The sequence below is a fragment of the Pristis pectinata genome, chromosome 3 (genome assembly GCF_009764475.1).
Source record: "Pristis pectinata isolate sPriPec2 chromosome 3, sPriPec2.1.pri, whole genome shotgun sequence".
NCBI classification, from domain to species: Eukaryota; Metazoa; Chordata; class Chondrichthyes; order Rhinopristiformes; family Pristidae; genus Pristis; species Pristis pectinata.
In genome coordinates, this window is record NC_067407.1 from 143893350 (window position 1) to 143916274 (window position 22925).

At 44.9% G+C, this 22925-nt stretch overlaps 1 protein-coding gene across 5 annotated transcripts in view; it reads left to right on the plus strand.

The window, feature by feature from the left end:
- The window catches only part of LOC127568662 (protein EFR3 homolog B-like), a 177084-nt gene that overhangs the window by 3537 nt on the left and 150622 nt on the right, over positions 1-22925 (plus strand). For all 5 annotated transcript variants that reach the window (XM_052012660.1, XM_052012661.1, XM_052012662.1 and 2 more), the window contains exon 2: positions 18960-19036. In XM_052012660.1, the coding sequence (XP_051868620.1) occupies positions 18960-19036 (77 nt within the window). The remainder of the gene's footprint in view (positions 1-18959; positions 19037-22925) is intronic.

Here is a 22925-nt window from a genome sequence, read left to right on the forward strand (position 1 = left end):
TTTTCCACAGAAAATAAGAGGTGCCTGGAATGCACTGCCAGCTGAGGTGGTAGAAGCAGACAAGGTAGCAATGTTTAAGAAACATTTAGACAGGCACAGGAACAGGCAGAAAATGAAAGGATATAGACCATGTGCAGGCAGATGGGGTTAGTTTAAAGCGGCATCAGAGTTCTTGGGCCTGTTCCTGTCCTACACTGCTCTATGTTCTATATTTTAAAAATAAAAGAATATTTAGGTTTGATGCATAGTAAAGCTTCCTTTACTCTGATCTATCAAGCAGTCCCAGTACCTCACATTTGACCTCACTAAAGTAAAAGAGGAGGTGGCAAACAAATCAGCAAGGACAGAATTAAACAGTAAAATATAATAGATATTTTTGAACTGTTGACTGTGTTGACTGTAATAAAGTGACTCAGACCAGATGAGATAGAGTTAAAATACTTAGGTAAGTAAGGTCTTAGCTTGTTTACATTCACTCCACAATCTTGCAGTTCTCCTTGGATTTTGAAGGGGTGTCAGAGTACTGAAAGGTTGCAGGAGTTATACTATATTTAAAAAAAGGATGAAGGATAAACTGCACAGCTGCAAGCTTGTTACAGTCATTTGAAGCAAAATTAATGGGAAAGTTATGGGATAATAAATGTCAGCATAGATTTGCTGTAAATGGCATTCTGGGCCAACCTGATCAAGTTCTGTGAAGTAACAGAGGATCATTGAGGGTAATGGGTTGATGTGTATCTGAATTTTTAAAAGACCTTTAATAAAGACCACATAATGGACTTTCCCAAATTTGAAATCCATGGGATTAAAGAAGCATGAATGTGTAGTTTTCTAAGGAATGAAAATAAGGAATAACATGAATATTTGTTTTACAGACATCTTTCTGAAATAATAGTGCTTTGATGAAAGAACATGTACTTTCATGCAGTTTGCTCCTCCTCAGCTAAAAGATACACATGACTGGAAGTGTGTAAGGGTGATTCACTAGCCTGATTCCTGGACAGAGTGTGTTCCTATATCAATGGGATTTTAGTTTTTGGTCACTTTTAGGTATTGAGGAATACGGGATCAGTGCAGAAAAGTGGCGTTGAGGTTGAAGGTTAGCCGTTGTCATTGAATGGTGAAGCAAGCATGACGGGCCAAATGGCTACTTCTACTTCTATTTCACAGTTTCTTTTTTTTCTATACAATGGTACAATTCTATAAAATGGACCAGTCCTCAGTCACAAAAGATTAATGAGCAAGTACAGCAAGCAGTTTATTAAAAAAAGCCATTGGTTCCTTTACTATAAGGATGATGGAAGAAGAGAGAGAGTCATGAATAAGGCGACATAGCTACAAAATAAAAGGCCAATCATTTAAAATTGAGGTGTGTAGAAATTCATTCACTTAGAGGATGGGGGATCATTAGTTATATTTAAGTTGGAAATGGATAAATATTCAATAGATCAAGGAATTGAAGATTATGGGGAACTGACATCAAAGAGTAGTTGAGGCCAGCATGGATCAGCCATGACCAGATTGAAAGATGGGGCCGGCTTAAGGGGCTTGATGGCTCACTCCTGCTACAATCTTCTTGTGTTTTCTTGTTGTAGAAGAGCAAGGAAAGCTTCGTGCGCTTAAATGGGCTTTGATGAGGCCATGCTTGGAGTGATCCTGCAATAAATAGAACATAGAACAGTGCAGCACAGTATGGGCTCTTCAGCCCAATGTTGTGCCAACCTATATAAACCTATCCCACAATCAATCTAGCCCTTCCCTCCTACACAGCCCATAACCCTCCATTTTTCTTACATCCATGTGCCCATCCAAGAGTCTTTTGTACTATCACCCCCAGCAGTACATTACAGACACCCACTGCTCTCTGTGTAAAAAAACCTACCTCTGACATGTCCCCTAAACTTTCCTCCTCTGACAAACTGATGTCCTCTGGTATTGGCCATTGCCGCCCTGGGGAAAAGGTGGTGGCTGTCCATGATGATTATGAGAGGAGATATGAGGGAACCTTATTGAAAAGTACATGGTACTGAGGAGGATTGACATGGTAGGTGGTGAAAGGTTGCTTCTCTTGACAGAGGCAAGACCAAAAGGGAATTACTGGATGAGAAAAAGTTTCTTCATTCATGAATCTTAAGAACTTTACTGTGGATGTTCAGTCAATGAGCATTTTCTTTATTATTTTTACATATCTGGAGTGATTCTGGCAAGGCCAGAATGTATTAGGAATAGGAGTTGGCTCTTTGGCCCCTTGAGCTGCTCCACCCTTTTCATAAGATCATGCCAGATCTGAAAAGGAAGTATGTGTAAGGTTTAGGAAGTTGAAATCAGGCAAGGCCCTTGAGAAATATAAAGGAAGCAGGGAAGAAATTAAACAAGAGATTAGGAGGGCTAAAGGGGACCATGAAATTACCTTGGCAAGTATGATTAAGGAGAATCCCAAGGCATTTTATATGTATATTAGGAGCAGGAGGGTGGCTAGGGAGAAGGCAGGTCCACAAGGACAAAGGAGGGAATTTATGTGTGGAGCCAAAGGGTGAGGTCCTCAATGAGTACTTTGCATCAGTATTCATCAAGAAGGACATGGATGATGGTGAAATTAGGGAGGGGTATGTTGGTAGTATAGTAGGTGTCTATCTCAAGGAAAAGGTGTTGGGTGTTTTGAAAATCGTGAAGGTGGCTAATTCCCCACAACCTGATGGGATCTATTCCAGGATACTGAGTGAAGCAAGGGAAAAGATTTCTAGGGCCTTGACAGAGATCTATGTAAGTTCTTTATTCATAGAAGACTGGAGAATAGCCAATGTTTCTCCTTTGTTTAAAAAGGGCAACAGGGCAAAACAGGAAATTATAGGCTGGTGAGCCTTTTGTCAGTGGTCTCCAAATTAGGGGAGAAGATACTTAGGAACAGGATTTTCTCATGTTTGAAAAAGCATGGAGTTATTATGGATAGTCAGCATGGCTTTGTGTTGGGGAGGTCCTGTCTCACAAATTCAATGTCTTTTTGAGAAAGTGACGAAGATGATTGATAAGGGTAGGGCAATAAATGTTGTCTACATGGACTTTGGTAAAACATTTGACAAGATCCCTCATGGTAGGCCAGTGCAAGAGATTAAATCCAAGACTGTGTCTTATATGTTCTATGTAATTCACATAGGATCCACAATGTTGGTGAATTGAATCCAAAATTGCCTTGGTCATAGAAGAGAAGGGGTAGTGGTAAAAGGGCATTTTTATGACTGGAAGTCTGTGACCAGTGGTGTTCTGCAAGGATCAGTGCTGGGGCATGGAGTCCTACAGCACAGAACAGGCCCTTTGGACCAACTGGTCCATACCGACCATGATGCCCATCCAAGCTGGTCCCATTTGCCTGCTTTTGGCCCATATCCCTTTAAAACTTTCCTATTCATGTACCTATTCAACTATCTTTTAAAAGTTATTGTACCTCCCTCAAACACTTACTCTGGCAACTCATTCCATATATGTAGCACCCTCTGTATAAAAAAAAGTTGCCCCTCAAGTTCCTATTAAATCTTTTCTCACTCACCTTAAACCTATGCCCTCTACTTCTTCATTCCCCAACATTGGGGAAAAAACTGAGAACATTCAACCTATCCATGCCCCTCATGATTTTATACAGGTCTATAAGATCATCCCTCAGTCCTCTACGCTCCAAGGAAAAAAGTCCTAGCTGGTCCAGCCTCTCCCTATAACTCAATCCCTCAAGTCCTGGCAACACACTTGTAAATCTTTTCTGCACTCTTTCTAGTTTAATAGCATCTTTCCTACAGCAAGGTGACCAAAAGTGAACACAATACTCCCAAGTGCAGCCTCACCAGAGCCTTATACAACTGCGACATAACTTCCCAAGTTCTATATCCCAAGAACTCAGCAGGCCAGGCAGCATCTATGGAGAAAATCAGGCAGTCAATGTTTCAGGTCAGGACCCTTCTTTGGGACTCAGTTCCTCCAGATTCATAGTACTTTTCATCAAGATTCCAGCATCTGTAGTCCTTTGTTTCTCTTCTATACTTAATGCCCCGATTGATGAAGGTCAACATGCCAAAGGCCTTCTTCACCACCCTGTTTACTGTGGCTCCACTTTCAGGAAACCACGTAACTGAACTCCAAGCTCCCTTTGTTCTATAACACCCCTACTGCCCAATTGTTTACAGTGAAAGTCCTACTGGATTTGACTTTCCAAAATGCAACACCTCACACTTTTCCAAATTAAACTCCATTTACCATTCCTTGACCCACTTACCCAGCTGATCAAGATCCCCATGTAATTTCTGATAACCTTCTTCACTGTCAATGATCCCACCTATTTTAGTGTCATCTATAAACTTACTAACCATGCCTGTACATTCTTATCCAAATCATTGATATGGATGACAAACAACAATGGGCCCAGCACCAACCCAAGGCATACAACTGGTCACAGATCTTCAGTCCACGAAACAACTTCCACCATCACCCTCTGCTTCGTACCATCAAGCCAGTTGTGTATCCAGTTAGCCAGCTCTCCCTGATTCCATGTGATCTAACCTTCCAGAGAAGCTTACCATGTGAAACACTAGCCTTAATGAAGTCCAAATAGACCCTGCCCTCACCAACCTTCTCAGTCACTTCAAAAAAGTCAATCGAGTATAAGACATAAAGCTGTGCTGACTACCCCTAATCAAAGCCAGTCTTTCCATACGCTTTTATATCTTATCCCTCAGAATCCTCTCCAGTAACTTACCTACCACAGATTTTAGGCTTACTGGTCCATAGTTCCCAGGTTTTTCTTTGCAGCCCTTCTTAAATAAAGGAACAACATTCGCTACCCTCCAGTCTTCCAGCACTGCACCTGTGGCTAACAATAATGCAAATATCTCAGTGAGGACTCCTGCAATTTCTTCTCTAGCCTCCTGCAGCGTTCATAGATATACCTCATCAGATCCCAGAGATTTGTCTACCTTCCTATATTTTAAGAAATCCAGTATCTACTCTACTGTAATATGGACTATCCCCAAGACATCCCCATTAACTTTCCCTAGTTCACAAGTCTCCAGAGGAGAAATATTCTCTGATGTTTGTAATATAGATTAATGATTTGGATGAAAATATAGGTGGTCTGATTAGTAAGTTGCAGATGACATGAAAATTGGTAGAATTGTAACAAGAGAAGAACGTTGTCAATTGATACAGCAGATATAGATCAGTTGGAAATTTGGGCGAAGAAATGACAGATGAAGCTTAATCTAAACAAGTGTGAGGAGCTGCATTTTGGGAAGTCAAATGCAAGAGGAAAGTTTACAGTAAATGACAGGACCCTTAAGAACATTAGTGTACAGAGGGAACTTGGGGTGCAAATCCATAACTCCGCAAAAGTGGTAACACAAGTGCCAGGGGGATGGGAACCACAGCAGTAGGGCAACAGGTGGTAGGGTTGAGGCCAAGTAAGATGGTATGACAAGTAAGATTGAAAGGAAGGACAGCAAGGAGCTGGCGAATAAACACAGTGGGCCTGATGGGCTAAAATGTGCTTATTTCAACGCTAAGAGTATTAGGGGTACGGATGATGAACTTGGAGCCTGGATCAGTACACGGAATTACAATGTTGTCCCATTACAGAGACCTGGATGCATGAGGGACAAGACTGGCTGCTCAACATTCCTGGGTTTCATTGTTTTTGAAGTGATGGGGGGGGTCAAAAGAGGTGAGGGGTTGCACTACTAATAAGGGAAAATGTCACAGCAGTACACAGAGAGGACATACTAGAGGGCTCATCCACAGAGGCAATTTGAGTGGAGCTCAGAAATGGGAAGGGTGATGGGATTATACTATACAGTAGTTCTTCCAGTAGCCACCGAGAGGTGGAGGAACACATACAGTATGTGGATAGATTATGGAAAGGTGTAGAAACAACAGGGTTGTCATAGTGGGGGACTTTAACTTCTCCAGTATTGATTGGAACTTCCTTAATACAGGCAGCTCAGATGGGGTGGGATTTCTTCAGTGCATCCAACAGGGGTTCTTGAAACAGTATGTGGAGAGTCCAACTAGAGGAAAGAACATACTGGACCTAATTTTGGGAAATGAGCCAGGCCAGGTGATGACCTGATAGTGGGTGAACATTTTGGGAATAGTGACCACAACTCATTATGTTTTAAGATATTTATAGGGAAGGATAAAATTGGATTGTGCAGGAAGGCACTAAATTGGGGGAGGGCAGATTACGACAGGATAAGACAGGAGCTAATGGGCGTTGACGGGTTGCAGCTGCTTTTGGACAAGTTCACGTCAACATGTGGGAGTTGTTTAAAGACCAGCTGATCAGAGTTCCGGTAAGGGGTAAGGACAAGGACGGTAAGATAAAGGGAAAAAAGAAAAAGAAAGCATATGTAAGGTTTAGGGAACTAAAATCAGACTGGGCCATTGTGGAATATAAAGACAACAGGAAAGTGCTCAAGCAGGTGGTTAGGAAGGCCAAAAGAGGCCATGAAATGTCCTTGGCGAGCAGGGTCAAGGATAATCCCAAGGCATTTATACTTATATTAAGAAAAAGAGGATAACAAAGGAGAGAGTAGGTCCACTCAAAGATAAAGGAGGGGGTTTACGCTTGGAGTCACAAGCAAGTAGCTAAGGTACTAAATGAGTATTTTGTGTCAACATTTACAGAGGAGAAGAAATTGGAAAAAGAGTGGGGCATGCTAATGTGCTGGGACATTTTGAGATTAGGGAGGAGGCAGTGCTGGGTCTCCTGAAAAGCATTAAGGTAGCTAAATCCCCAGGGCCTGATGGCATAGATCCTACAATATTGAAAAAAGCAAGTGAGGAGATTGCTGGGATTTTGACAAAGATCTTTGTGTCCTCACTAGCAACAAGCAAGGTCCCAGAGGACTGGCGAGTGGCAAATGTTGTGCCATTGTTCAAGAAGCGAAACAGGGATAATCCAGGTAATTATAGGCCAGTGAGCCTCGCATCAGTGATAGGGAAGCTATTGGAGAGGATACCGAGCAGTAGGATTTATGCACATTTGGAAAGGCATGGCCTGCTTAGTGACAGTCAGCATGGCTTTGTGCGGGGCAGGTCATATCTTATAAACTTGATTGAGTTTTGTGAGGTGGTGACAAAGGCATTTGATGAAGTTATCTACATGAACTTTAGTAAGGCATTTGACAAGGTCCCTCATGGTAGGTTAATCAGAAGATAAAGATGCATGGGATCCAGGTGAATTGCAAGTTTGGATTCGGAACTGGCTTGCCCATAGAAGAGAGAGCTGGGATGGAAGACTTTTACTCTGGCTGGAGGTCTGTGATGAGTGGTATTCTGCAAGGATTGGTGCTGGGACCTCTGTTGTTTGTGATATATATCAATGATTTGGATGAAAATGTAGATGGGTGGATTAGCTAGTTTGAAGATGACACTAAGGTTGGTGGAGCTGTGGACAGTGTAAGGGACTATCAAAGAATACAGCAGGATATAGATCAGTTACAGATATGGGCAGAGAAGTGGCAGATGGAGTTTAATCCGGACAAGTGTGAGGTGTTGCACTTTGGGAGGTCAAATGAAAGCAGAAAGTATACAGTTAATGGTAGACCCCTTAATTGCATCGAGGTACAAAGGAATCTTGGGGTCCAGGTCCATAGTTCATTGAAAGTGTCTGTGCAAGTGGATTAGGTGGTAAAGAAGGCATATGGAATGCTTGCTTTCATCAGTAGGGGTGTTGAGTATAAGAGTACGGAAGTCATGCTGCAGCTGTATAAAACTTTAGTCAGACCATACTTGGAGTATTGTGTGCAGTTCTGGTCACCCCCTTACAGGAAGGATGTGGAGATTGTGGAAAGTGTGCAGAAGAGGTTTATCAGGATGCTGCCTGGATTAGAGGGTATGAGCTATAATGACAGGTTGAACAAACTTGGATTGTCCTTCTCAGAGCGTTGGAGACCTGATAGAGGTTTTTAAAATTATGAAAGGCATAGATAGGGCAGAGAGTCAGAATCTTTTCCCCAGGGTAGAAATGTCAAACACCAGAGGATATGCTTTTATGGTTGGAGGGGGGGAAATTAAAGATAAGATAAGATATGAGGGGCAAGTTTTTTTAAGCAGAGGGTGGTAGGTGCCTGAAATGGATTATCAGGGGTACTAGTGGAAGCAGGCAGTTTGATGGAGTTTAAGAGGCTTTTAGATAGACACATGAATGTGAAAGGAATGGAGGGATATGGTGATAAGCAGGAGGGAGGACATTTAGTATAAATTGGCATCAAGATCAGCACAACATTGTGGGCCAAATGGCTGCACTATTCTATATTCTAAGTGGAGAGGGTGGTAAGGAAAGTGTACATCAGGCTTGCTTTCATCAGTCAGAGCACTCAGTATAAAAGTTTGGAAGTCATGTTGCAGCTGTATTGTGTGCTTTTCTGGTTGCCACACTGGAGGAAGGATGTGGAGGTTTTGGAGAAGTGGCAGGAGACGTTCACCAGGATGTAGACGATAAGGAGAGGCTCTGGAGTATCGGAGGCTGAGGAGGGACCTGACAGAAGTTTATAAAATTGTGAGAGGCATGCGTAGGGTATATAGAGTCTTTTTCCCAGGGTGGAAATGTGAAGTATTGGAGGGCATAGGTTTGAGAAGAGTTTAAAGGAGATGGGGGAGGGATGCTTTTTACATAGAGGATAAAACATAGAACAGTACAGCACAAGAATGGGCCCTTCAGCCCACAATGTCTGCGCTGAACCAGATGTTGAATTAAGCTAAATCTCCTCTGCCTGTACATGATCCATATCCCTGCATACCCTGCATATCCATGTGCAACAACCTCTTAAATGCCACTATCATATCTGCTTCCACCACTACCCATGGCAGCCCATTCTATCACCTACCAGTCTCTAAAAAAGAAACTTGCCCCACACATCTCCTTTAAACATCCCTCTATTCTAAGGCTATGCCCTCGGATCCTAGATTCTCCTACTCAGAGAGTCATAGAGGTGTACAGCATAGAAAAAGGCCCTTCAGCCCATACGCGTCCATGCCAACCAAGATGTATATTCAAGCTAATCCCATTTCCCAGCACTTGGCCCATATCCCTCTAAACTTCTGTCATCCATATACGTCCACATACTTGTACATAAATGTATCTAACGTACCTGCCTCACCCACTTCCTCCAGCAGCTAGTTCCACACATCTACCACCTACTGTGTATAAGAAGTTGCCCCTCAGGTTCTTATTAAACCTTTCATCTCTAACCTTAAATTATGTCCTCTAGTTTTAGATTCCCCAACCATGGAAAAATGACCACTCACCCTATCTCTGCCCCTCATGATTTTATATACTTCTATGAGATCACCCTTCAGTCTGCTATGCACCAAGGAGTAAAGGCCCAACCTCTCCCTAAAACTCTGTTCCTGGCAAAATCTTCATAAATCTTTTTTGCACTCTTTCCAATTTAATTACATCCTTCCTACACTGCTAAGAATCCTGCCATTAACCTTGTATTCTGCCTTCAAATTCAATCTTCCAAAGTGTATCATTTTCACACTTGTCCGGATTGACCTCCATCTGCCACTTCTCTGCCCAGCTGTGCATCCTATCAATGTCCCATTGTAACTTACAGCAACCTTCTACACTATCCACAACACTACCAACCTTCGTGTCATCTGCAGACTGCAGACTGTGGAGGAACAGAGGGATCTTGGGTTCCATGTCCATAGATCCCTCAAGGTTGCCACGCAGGTTGATAGGGTTGTTAAGAAGACATATGAAGTGTTGCAGCTCTATAGAACTCTGGTTAGACCATACTTGGAGTGTTGTGTTCAGTTCTGGTCACCTCATTATAGGAAGGATGTGGAAGGTTTAGAGAAGGTGCAGAGGAGATTTACCAGGATGCTGCCTGGAATGGAGAGCATGTCATATGGGGATAGGTTGAGTGAGCTAGGGCTTTTCTCTTTAGAGTGAAGGAGGATGAGAGGTGACTTGATAGAGGTGTACAAAATGATAAGAGGCATAGATCAAGTGGACAGTCAGAGACTTTCTCCTACGCCAACAATTTCCCAGGGCACTTCCCCAAGAACACCTGTTCTCAATTTACTCTCCCAAGTTCCTGCCTAATAGTATCATAATTCCCCTTCCCCCAGTTAAATATTTTCCCATATCATCTGCTCCTATCCCTCTCCAAGGCTTTGGTAAAGGTCAAAGAGTTATGGTCACTATCTCCAAAATGCTCTCCCACTGAGATCTGAAAGCTGATCAGGTTCATTGCCTCGTACCAGGACCAGTATGGTCTCTCCTCTAGTCAGCCTGTCCAGATCCTGTGTCAGGAATCCTTCCCGGACACACCTAACAAACTCTGCCCCATCTATCCCCTTTACTCTAAGGAGGTACCAATTAGTATTGGGGAAGTTGCACCTTTCCAAAATCTGCCTCCCGATCTGTTCGTCAGTGTCTCTGCTGCTATTGGGGGGGTCTGTAGAATACTCCCAATAGAGCAGTCACTCCCTTCCTGTTTCTGACTTCCACCCACACTGACTTAGTAGACGATCCCTCCAGGACGTCCTCCATTTCGACATCTGTGATACTGTTCCTGATCAGCAAAGCCACTCCCCCACCTCTTTCACCTCTGTCCCTGTCCCTTTTGAAACATCTGAACCCCAGAATATTCAGCAGCCATTCCTGCCCTTGTGACAGCCAAGTCTCTGTAATGGCCACCACATTGAAGTAGACACACTTCAGGCCATCCAACTGACTGCAATTTTGCTCTTTCAACTGCCTATCCTTCCTCAGTCTTTCTACATGCTGCATCTACTTGTACACTAAATGCACCAACCTCTGACCTATCACTCAGGTTTCCATCCCCCTGCCAAACTAGTTTAAACCCTCACCAACAGTTCTAGCAAAGCTGCCCGGAAGAATATTGGTCCCCCTCCAGTTCAGGTGTAACCCGTCCCTTTTGTACAGATCGTACCTTCCCCAGAAGAGATCTCAATAATCCACAAATCTGAAACCCTGCCCCAATTCCTCAGCCACACATTCATCTGCCAAATCAACCTATTCTTAGCCTCACTAGTACGTGGCACAGGCAGTAATCCAGAGATTACTACCCTTGAGATCCTGCTTTTCAGCTTCCTACCTAGCTCCCTATATTCCCTCTTCAGGACCTCATCTCTTTTCCTACCTATGTCATTGGTACCAATATGTACCACAAATTCTGGCTGTTCGCCCTCCCCTTCAGAATACTGTGAGCCTGATCTGAGATGTCCCTGACCCTGGCAGCCGGGAGGCAACATATGATCTGGAGTCTCTTTCATATCACAGAATCTCCTGTCTGCCCCCTTTACTATTGAATCCCCTATCACTAACACTCTCCTCTTCTGTGCCACACAACCAGGCTCAGTGCCAGGTCACTGCAGCTTTCCCCTGGTAGGTTCTTCCTCCCATCCCCCAACAGTATCCAAAGCGATATACCTGTCGTTGAGGGGAACGGCTATAGGTGTACTCTGCACTACCTGCTTATTCTCCTTCCTTCTCCCGACAGTCAACCAGCTACCTGCCTCCCTGTAACTCTTGTCTATGAATTCCTCGTTCTCCTATAGGAGCCGAAGGTCATCCAGCTGCAGGTCCAGTTCCCTAACACAGTCTGTAAGGAGCTGTAGCTAGATGCACCTCGTGCAGATGTAGTGATCAGGGAGACTGGATGTCTCCCAGAACTCCCACATCTCACAAGATGAACACACCACTGACCCTGGAGCCATTCTAACTACTCCAGCCTGGCATGAAAGGAAAAATCAGAGAGAGAAACTTACCTTAGCCTCTGCCTCCTCTCGCCCAATCATCACATACTCCACTCTAACCCTGGTTCACTTCAACAATGGCCGCTCCATTGATACCTACCTTCCTTTTATTCGCTGCTGTTAATTAGCCAATCAACGATTAACAATTTGCAAATATGCCTCTTTTAGACTCTTGCAAGGTGAAACTCACAAGCACAAGCACAGAGACTCACCTCTTTCACGAGAAGATCCTACCTCTATATTTCTAAGAATCTTCTCCAATAGCTTCCCTGCCACTGATGTAAGACTGACCGGCCTATAATTTTCTGATTTACCTCCATTGCCCTTCTTAAGTAGAGGAACAAGATTAGTTATTCTCCAGTCCTTGGGACCTCACCTGTGGCTACAGAGGATCAAAAGGTCTCTGTCAAGACCCCGGCAATCTCTGTTCTTGCCTTTGTCAATAACCTGTGTTATGTACCAGCAACAATAGAAATACATCAAGTCATGTATAAGTGTTAGAAACTATTTTATTAATAACTACTTATGACAATAAGAAAAGTAAAAACGTTAGATATTAAACATTAACCTCAAAACTAAACTCAAAATGTGTGTGTGGCAAATTCCCAAACCCCAAGTCTAGGAATAGTCTCAAAGTTCAGTTCAGCAAGTCATAAGGTGAAACGTGAGCAAAGGCTTTTGCAAAACCACCGTTGACTGAAGAGAAAATGTAGAGAGAATGTAGAGAGAAATTATGAAATCCACATGTTCCACGATGGAACCCATACAACACCTCAATCTCCAATGATCTCCACTGCTTTGTTCCGAAGTATCTGCCACCCCAGAGGCATTTGATACGTGGCCGCCCACACAAATACCTGTTTCCCACTACAGGTTAATGACAAAGTGGACTCCACTTGATTGCTCCAAAAATCCATACGTGGATTGTAGTGACAGACACAGCTATTGTTCTTCATCCATCGATACAGAGACCAGCAGTCAGTATCTCTCTCTCTCTTTCTCTCTCTCTCTTTCTCTCTCTCTCTCTCTCTCTCTCTCTCTCTCTCTCTCTCTCTCCCTACCTCCCCCCTCCCACCACCCTTCGACTCACTGAGTAAAACTCCCAGCACGTTGTTATCTTCTTGTTGTCTTTGATAACACCACACACGCACCACTACTCTACTGTCCAGGTGCCTTAAAGAGACATTCACCAAATAGCAACCTGGCTCTTAACACCTGGGATAGATCCCATCAGGCCCCTGGGACTTATCCACCTTACTGTTCTTCAAGACTCCCAACACCTCTTCATCCTTAATATCAACATGCTCCAGAATATCAGCATAGCCCACCCTGATCTTGCTGCCCTCCATGTCCTTCTCCTTGGTGAATACTGATACCAAGTACTCATTTAGTACCATGCCCACTTCCTTAGGCTCCAGGCATAAATTTACTCCGTTGTCCTTGAGTGGTCCTTTCCTCTCCCTGGTTACCATCTTGTTTTTAATGTATGTGTAAAATACCTTGAAATTCCCTTTAATCCTAGACAACAGACATTTCATAGCCCTTTTTAGCCCTCCTGTTTCCCTGTTTAATTTCTTCCCTGCTTTTATAGAACTATAGAACACTACAGCACAGAAAACAGGCCATTCGGCCCTTCTAGTCTGTGCCGAAACTTTATTCCGCTCGTCCCATTGACCTGCACCCAGTCCATAACCCTCCAGACTTCTCCCATCTATGTATCTATCCAATTTATTTTTAAAACTTAAGAGTGAGCCCGCATTTACCACGTCAGATGGCAGCCCGTTCCACACTCCCACCACTCTCTGAGTGAAGAAGTTCCCCCTAATGTTCCCCCTAAACCTTTCCCCTTTCACCCTAAAGCCATGTCCTCTCGTACTTATCTCTCCTAATCTTGGTGGAAAGAGCCTACTCATATTTACTCTGTCTATACCCCTCATAATTTTGTAAACCTCTATCACATCTCCCCTCATTCTTCTACGCCCCAGGGAATAAAGTCCTAACCTGTTCAATCTTTCCCTGTAACTCAACTCCTGAATACCCGGCAACATTCTAGTAAATCTCCTCTGCACTCTTTTAATCTTACTGATATCCTTCCTATAGTTAGGTGACCAGAACTGCACACAATACTCCAAATTTGGCCTCACCAATGTCTTGTACAACCTCACCATAACATCCCAACTCCTGTACTCAATACTTTGATTTATGAATGCCAGGATGCCAAAAGCCTTCTTTACAACCCTGTCTACCTGTGACAACACTTTCAGGGAATTATGTATCTGAACTCCCAGATCCCTTTGTTCCTCCGCACTCCTCAGTGCCCTACCATTTACTGTGTATGTCCTACCTTGATTTGTCCTTCCAAAATGCAACACCTCACACTTGTCTGCATTAAATTCCATCTGCCATTTTCTATCCCATTTTTCCAGTTGGTCCAGATCCCTCTGCAAGCTTTGAAAGTCTTCCTCACTGTCCACAACGACTCCAATCTCAGTGTCATCAGCAAACTTACTGATCCAATTTACCACGTTATCACCTAGATCATTGATATAGACAACAAACACCAATGGCCCCAGCACAGATCCCTGAGGCACACCACTAGTCACAGGCCTCCAGTCTGAGAAACAATCATCCACTACCACTCTCTGTCTTCTCCCACTCAGCCAATTTCAAATCCAGTTTACAACCTCTCCATGGATCCCTAGTGTCTGAACCTTCTGAACTAACCTCCCATGTGGGATCTTCTAAAAGGCCTTACTAAAGTCCATGTAGACAACATCCACAGCCTTTCCCTCATCTACTTTCTTAAGAAACATAGAAAAAACTACAGCACAATTCAGGACCTTCAGCCCACAAAGCTGTTCCGAACATGTCCCTACCCTAGATATTACTAGGCTTACCCATTGCCCTCTATTTTACTCCGCTCCATGTACCAATCCAACAGTCTCAACGTATCCACCTCCACCACCATTTCCGGCAGCCCATTCCATGCACTCACCACTTTCTGAGTAAAAAACTTACCCCTGACATCTCTATACCTGCTCCCCGGCACCTTAAACCTATGTCGTCTTGTGGCCACCATTTCAGCCCTGGGGAAAAGCCTCTGACTATCTACCCTATCAATACCTCTCATCATCTTATATACCTTTATCAGGTTCCCCCATCATCCTCCGTTGATCCAAGGAGAAAAGACCGAGTTCCCTCAACCTGCTTTCATAAGGCATGCTCCACATTCCAGGCAGCATCCTTGTAAATCTCCTCTGCACCCTCTCTCTGGCTTCCACATCCTTCCTGTAGTGAGGTGACCAGAACTGAGCACAGTACTCCAAGTGGGGTCTGACCAGGGACCTATATAGCTGCAACAATACCTCTCGGCTCCAAATTCAATTCCCCGATTGATGAAGGACAATACACCATATGCCTTCTTAACCACAGAGTCAACCTGCGCCGCCACTTTGAACGTCCTATGGACTCGGACCCCAAGATCCCTCTGATCCTCCACACTGCCAAGAGTCCTACTATTCAGACTATATTCTGCCATCATATTTGACCTACCAAAATGAAGCACTTTACACTTATCTGGGTTGAACTGCATCTGCCACTTCTCAGCCCAACTTTGCATCCTATGTCCCTTTGTAACCTCTGACAGCCCTCCAAACTATCCACAACACCCCCAATCTTTGTGTCATCCACAAACTTACTAACCCACCCCTCCACTTCCTCATCCAGGTCGTTTATAAAAATCACAAAGAGTAAGGGTCCCAGTACGGATCCCTGAGGTACACCACTGGTCACTGACCTCCATGCAGAATATGACCCTTCAACAACCACTTTTTGCCTTCTGTGGGCCAGCCATTTCTGGATCCACACTGCAAAGCCCCCTTGGCTCCCATGCCTCCTTACTTTCTCCATAAGCCTCGCATGGGGTACCTTATTAAATGCCTTGCTGAAATCCATATACACTACATCTACTACTCTCCCTTCATCGATGTGTTTAGTCACATCCTCAAAAAATTCAATTAGGCTCGTAAGACAGGACCTGCCCTTGACAAAGCCATGCTGACTATTCCTAATCATATTATTATACCTCTCCAAATGTTCATAAATCCTGCCTCTCAGGATCTTCTCCATCAGCTTACCAACCACTGAGGTGAGACTCACTGGTCTATAATTCCCTGGGCTATCCCTACTCCCTTTCTTGAATAAGGGAACAACATCCGCAACCCTCCAATCTTCCGGAACCTCTCCCATCTCCATCGACAATGCAAAGATCATCGTCAGAGGCTCCGCAATCTCTTCCCTTGCCTCCCACAGCAGCCTGGGGTACATCTCATCTGGTCCCGGTGACTTATCCAACTTGACGCTTTCCAAAAGTTTCGTCACCTCCTCTTTCCTAATATCTACATGCTCAAGCTTTTCAGCCCGCTGCAAGTCCCCACTACAATCCTCCAGATCTTTCCCGTGGTGAATACTGACGTAAAGTATTCATTAAGTACCTCCGCCACTTCTTCTGGATCCATACACACTTTCCCACTGCTGCACTTGCTAGGCCCTATCCTTTCGCATCTTATCCTCTTACTCTTCACATACTTGTAGAACGTCTTGGGGTTTTCCTTAATCCTGCCCACCAAGGCCTTCTCATGTCCCCTTCTGGCTCTCCTAATCTCCTCCTTAAGCTGCTTCCTATTAGCCTGATAGTCTTCCGGACCTCTAACATTACCTAGCTCTCTGTACCTTTTGTATGCTTTTCTTTTCCTTTTGACTAGATTTATTATCGCCTTTGTACACCACGGCTTCTGTATCCTCTCGTGACTCCCCTGTCTCATTGGAACATGCCTATGCAGAACTCCACACAAATATCCCCTGAATATTTGCCACATTTCTTCCATACTTTTCCCTGAGAACATCTGTTCCCAATTTAATCTTCCGATTTCTTGCCTGAGAGCCTCATAATTCCCTTTACTCCAAGTAAACGCCTTTCCAGTCTGTCTGTTCCTATCTCTTTCCAGTGCTAACGTAAAGGAGATAGAATTATGATCACTATCTCCAAAATGTTCACCCACTGAGAGATCTGACACCTGACCAGGTTCATTTCCCAATACCAAATCAAGCACAGCCTCTCCTCTTGTAGGCCTATCTACATATTGTGTCAAGAATCCTTCCTGAACACACTTAACAAACTCCACCCCATCCAAACCCCTTACTGTCTGGAAATGCCAATCGATGTTTGGGAAATTAAAATTCCCCATCACAACAACTCTGTTATTCTCACACCTTTTTAGGATCTGCTTCCCTATCTGCTCCTCAATATCCCTGTTACTATTGGGCGGCCTATAAAAAACACCCAGTAAAGTTATCATCCCCTTCCTGTTCCTAACCTCAATCCACAGAGACTCTGTAGACAGTCCCTCCAGGACGTCCACCTTTTCCGCAGCCGTGACGCTATCTCTGATCAACAGTGCCACTCCCCCACCTCCTTTGCCTCCCTCCCTGTCCTTTCTGAAACATCTAAAACCTGGCACTTGAAGCAACCATTCCTGTCCCTGAGCCATCCAAGTGTCCGTAATGGCCACCACATCATAGCTCCAAGTATTGATCCAAGCTCATCCGTCTTGTTCACAATACTCCTTGTGTTAAAATAGACACATCTCAAACCTGTCTGAGCACGTCCCTTCTCTGTCACCTGCCTGTCCTCCCTCTCGTACCTACTACTAGCTTTCTCTATTTGAGAGCCAAACACCTCTTCCCCAGTCTCTCCAGTTCGGATCCCACCCCCAACAATTCTAGTTTAAACTCTCCCCAGTAGCCTTAGCAAACCTCCCTGCCAGGATATTGGTCCCCCTGGGAGTCAAGTGCAACCCGTCCTCTTTGAACAGGTCATACCTGCCCCAAAAGAGGCCCCAATGATCCAGAAATCTGAATCCCTGCTCCTTACTCCAATCCCTCAGCCATGCATTTAACCTCCTCCTCATTCTGTTCCTATACCCACTGTCGCTTAGCACAGGCAGTAATCCGGAAATTACTACCTTTGAGGTCCTGCTTCTCAACTTCCTTCCTAATTCTCTATAGTCTTTTTTCAGGACCTCATTCCTTTCCCTACCTATGTCGTTGGTACCAATATGTACCATTACCTCTGGCTGTTCTCCCTCCCCTTTCAGGATATCTTGGACGCGATCTGAAACATCCCAGGCCCTGGCACCTGGGAGGCAAACTACCTTCTGAGTTTCTTTCCTGTGTCCACAGAATCGCTTGTCTGCCCACTAACTATAGAGTTCCCCATCACTAGTGCCCTCCTCACTCCTTCCCTACCTTTCTGAGCCACAGGGCTAGACTCTGTGCCAGAGACACTGCCACTGTTTCTTCCCCTAGGTAGGCCGTCTCCCCCAACAGTACTCAAGCACTTGGTAAGCTTTATATTCCTGTAGGCCCCTGTCCGATTTTAGCTTCCCAACCCTTACATATGTTTGCTTCTTTTTACTTTTTGACTAAATTTGGGAAAGAGACTGTGACCATCGCTTTATCTATGCCCCTCGTGATTTTATATACTGTCCCTCTATAAGGTCACCCCAGCTCAATGACATCCTTATGGCTGGGTGAACTGCACACAATGTACCATGTGGTCTCACCAATGACTTGTGCAGTTGTAATATGACATCCCAACTCCTATACTCAATGCCCTGACTGATAAAGACAGCCTTCTTCACCACCCTGTCTACTTGTGTCTCCACTTACAGGGAACTATGTACAGTACCCCCAGGACTCTCTGTTCTACAACACTCTTCAGGGCCCAAGTATTTACTGTGTAAGTTCTGCCCTGGTTTAATTTACCAAAGTGCAACAACTCATACTTGTCTGATTTAAATTCCTTCTGATCCACTTCCCCGTTTGAGTTAGATCCCATCGTAATATTGCAGGGCTACAAGTCAATGCCTGGAGAAAGATGTGTGTCACTTAGTGAAATGCAGGTGAAGCTTTTGGGGAGTTAGTGAAGTGTTTTGGGAGCTTTCTATATTTTCATAAAACTTTGTTCATCTTTCACTCTGTGGTTTGATGTGCCGATCACCTGGTCTCCATGGTAGCTTATATTATTGCTGCAACAAACATTCCCAATATAGTGCACTGTGTTTTCCCACAGGAAGTTACATGGTACATGAGTAAATGGGTCAGTGACACGTCTGTGCTTCTTGCAGGTGTTTGCGGTTGTTGTGGAGCTCTGCGCCCAAGATACAAGAGACTAGTGGACAATATCTTCCCTGAGGACTCTGAGGTAAACAGCCATCCATTAATTCAAGCGATGAATAGTAAAATTCAATGGTCAGTGATGTTTTTGCTTTAGAGCAGTAGACAGGGCACTGGCTGAATGTACTTTCCTTTGGTAATCAATTAAACATTGCAGCTTAGAGATAGGATGGTGAGTCCAGAATAGCAATCGGAGAGTCCATTTGTAGGAGGAGGCACAATTGGTTCATTTACTTTTCCTCCTCCATTTCTAAGGCTTGGATAAAACTCTGTCCTTATCCAGTTGGATACAAATCATTCCAGTAACTTTCAACAGAGTTCCAATGTGGAATGTGACCGTAGCCCTCAGTGAAGTGGCTGCAAACATACTCGCTTTCAGTGTCCCTCTCTCTGTCCCTTTTTTTGTCTGTTTGTCCCTCCATCTGTGTGTGTGTGTGTGTGTGTGCGCGCATGTGTGTGTTTCACTTTCTCCTCTCTCTATGTCTTTGTGTGTCTCCCTCCCTCTCCTCCCTACTCCCTCCTCTCTCTCTCTACCCCCCTCATCCCCTCTCCCCACCTCTCCTTCTCTCTACTCCCTCCCTGTCTCCCCCCTTCCACTCTCTTTCCCCCTCTATCATCTCTCTCCCTTTCTCTCCCCACTCTCCTCTGTCCCCTCTCTTCACCTCTCTCCCCTCCCCCTCTCTTCCACCCCCTTCCCCTCCCTCCCTCTCCCTTGCATGCATTCTCTTTTCCTGTGTGTTTCCCTTGTGTTAGAGTCATAGAGCTATGCAGCACGGAAAACACGCCCTTTGGCCCAAGTGGTCTATGCCGACCAAGTTGCCTACCTGAGCTAGTCTCATTTGGCCCTATCCATGTACATCTCCAAATGACTTTAAAATGTTGTAATTGTACTCACCTCTACCACTTCCTCTGGCTACTTATTCCATATACTCACCACCCTCTGTGTGAAGAAATTGTTCCCTAGGTGCTTTTTAAATCTTTCCCCTCTCACCTTAAACCAATAACTGCTAGTTTTGGACTCCCCTACCCTGGGGAAAAGACTTCAGCTACTCACCTTATCTATGCCCTTCATGATTTTATAAACCTCTGTAAGGTCACCCCTCCCCCTCCTACGCTCCAGGGAAAAAAGTCATAGCCTATTCAGCGTCTTCTTCTAACTCAAACCCTCCAGTCCCGGTAACATCTCGTAAATCTTTTCTGAAACCTTTCCAGTTTAATGACATCCTTCCTATAGCAGGGTAACCAGAACTGTATGTGGCCTTGCCAGCATCTTGTACAGCTATAACATGACATCCCAACTCCTGTGCTCAGCATCCTGACCAATGAAGGCAAGCATGCTAAAAGCCTTCTTCACTACCCTGTCTACCTGTGTTGCCGCTTTCAAAGAACTATCTACCTGCATCGCTTGGTCTCCCTGTTCTACAATACGCCCCAGGACCCTACCATTTCTTGTGTAAGTCTTGTCCCGGTTTGTCTCTCCAAAATACAACACCTGGCATTTATCTGAATTAAACTCCCATCTTCCATTCCTTGGCCCACTGGCCCAGTTGATCAAGATCCCATTGTAATCTCAGATAACCTTCTTCACTGTCCACCAATTTTAGTGTCATCTGCAAACTTACTAACCATGGCACCTACATTCTCATCCAAAGTGTTAATATAAATAATGATCAACAGTGTACTCAGCACAGATCCCTGTGGGACACCATTGGCCACAGGCATGCAGTCCGAAAAACAACCCTCTACCACCACCCTCTAGCTCCTACTGTCAAGCTAAATTTGTATCTAGTTGGCTAACTTGCCCTGGATTCCATGTGATCTAACCTTCCGGGCCAGCCTACACGTGGTACCTTGTCAAAGGCAAGTGCGTAGTGTGTGTGCCTCTCTCTCTTTCTGTGTGTCTCTGTCTCTGTGTGTGTGAAAGACTCTCTCTTTCTGTGTATAACTCTGTCTGTCTGTGTGTGACTCTCTCTTTGTCTGTATGCCTCCCTCTCTCTCTCACCAGAGTGCATGCTCTTTCCATTGGTGAGAAGAATGGATTGTATCCACAGACCCCTTGCAGCAACATTGGGAGTATTAAATTGCACTCTTGTCTTGTACTTTGTGGATGTTGGGAATATCTTGGAGTGTCAGGAGGTGAGTTACTGTCACAGAATACCCAGCCTATGTCCTGTTCTTGTAACCAGTACTTACCCAGCTGGTGCAGGTCTCTTCTGGTCAATGGTGACCGCAGGATGCTGATGCTGTGGAATTAACAATGGTGATGCCATTGAATGTCAATGATAGGAAACTGGATGTTCTGTTGTTGGATGTGGTTACTTCCTGGCACTGTGACACAAATGTTACTTGCCATTTATCAGCCCTTGGCTGAATGTTGTCTAGGTCTTGCTGCATGCAGGCATGGCTTCTTCATTGACTGAGGAGTTGCAAATGGAATTGAATATTGTGCAATAATCAGTGAACATCCCCATTTCTGACCTTATGATGGAAAGAAGATCATTGATGAAGCAACTGAAGAAGGTTGGTCTCAGGACACTGCCCTGAGGAACTCCTGCTGTGATGTCCTGGGGCTGGGATGGTTGACCTCCAATATCCACAATAATCCTACAATGTGCAAGGTATGACCCCGAGGAACTGCCCTGAGGAACTGCCCTGAGGAACTGCCCTGAGGAACTCCTGCTGTGATGTCCTGGGGCTGGGATGGTTGACCTCCAATATCCACAATAATCCTACAATGTGCAAGGTATGACCCCGAGGAACTGCCCTGAGGAACTGCCCTGAGGAACTCCTGCTGTGATGTCCTGGGGCTGGGATGGTTGACCTCCAATATCCACAATAATCCTACAATGTGCAAGGTATGACCCCGAGGAACTGCCCTGAGGAACTGCCCTGAGGAACTCCTGCTGTGATGTCCTGGGGCTGGGATGGTTGACCTCCAATATCCACAATAATCCTACAATGTGCAAGGTATGACCCCGAGGAACTGCCCTGAGGAACTGCCCTGAGGAACTGCCCTGAGGAACTCCTGCTGTGATGTCCTGGGGCTGGGATGGTTGACCTCCAATATCCACAATAATCCTACAATGTGCAAGGTATGACCCCGAGGAACTGCCCTGAGGAACTGCCCTGAGGAACTGCCCTGAGGAACTCCTGCTGTGATGTCCTGGGGCTGGGATGGTTGACCTCCAATATCCACAATAATCCTACAATGTGCAAGGTATGACCCCGAGGAACTGCCCTGAGGAACTGCCCTGAGGAACTGCCCTGAGGAACTCCTGCTGTGATGTCCTGGGGCTGGGATGGTTGACCTCCAATATCCACAATAATCCTACAATGTGCAAGGTATGACCCCGAGGAACTGCCCTGAGGAACTGCCCTGAGGAACTGCCCTGAGGAACTCCTGCTGTGATGTCCTGGGGCTGGGATGGTTGACCTCCAATATCCACAATAATCCTACAATGTGCAAGGTATGACCCCGAGGAACTGCCCTGAGGAACTGCCCTGAGGAACTGCCCTGAGGAACTCCTGCTGTGATGTCCTGGGGCTGGGATGGTTGACCTCCAATATCCACAATAATCCTACAATGTGCAAGGTATGACCCCGACCACTCAAGTGTTTTCCCTTTGGTGCCTGTTGTCTTCAGTTTGACCATACATGGTTAACTGCTGCCATGATGTCCATGGCAGTCATCTCACCTCATCTTTGGAATAACTGGATCCTTTTCAGACTGGAAGGAGATAACTAGTGAAATATCCCACTATCAGTTCTTGGTCTGCAATTACTCAATAATTACATTAATGATCTAGAGGAAGGAACAGTATGTATAGCTTCCAAATTTGCCGATGATATGACAATAGGTGGAAGGGCGTGTTGTGACATGGATAGTGTGATTCTGCAATGGGACACAGATAGATTGA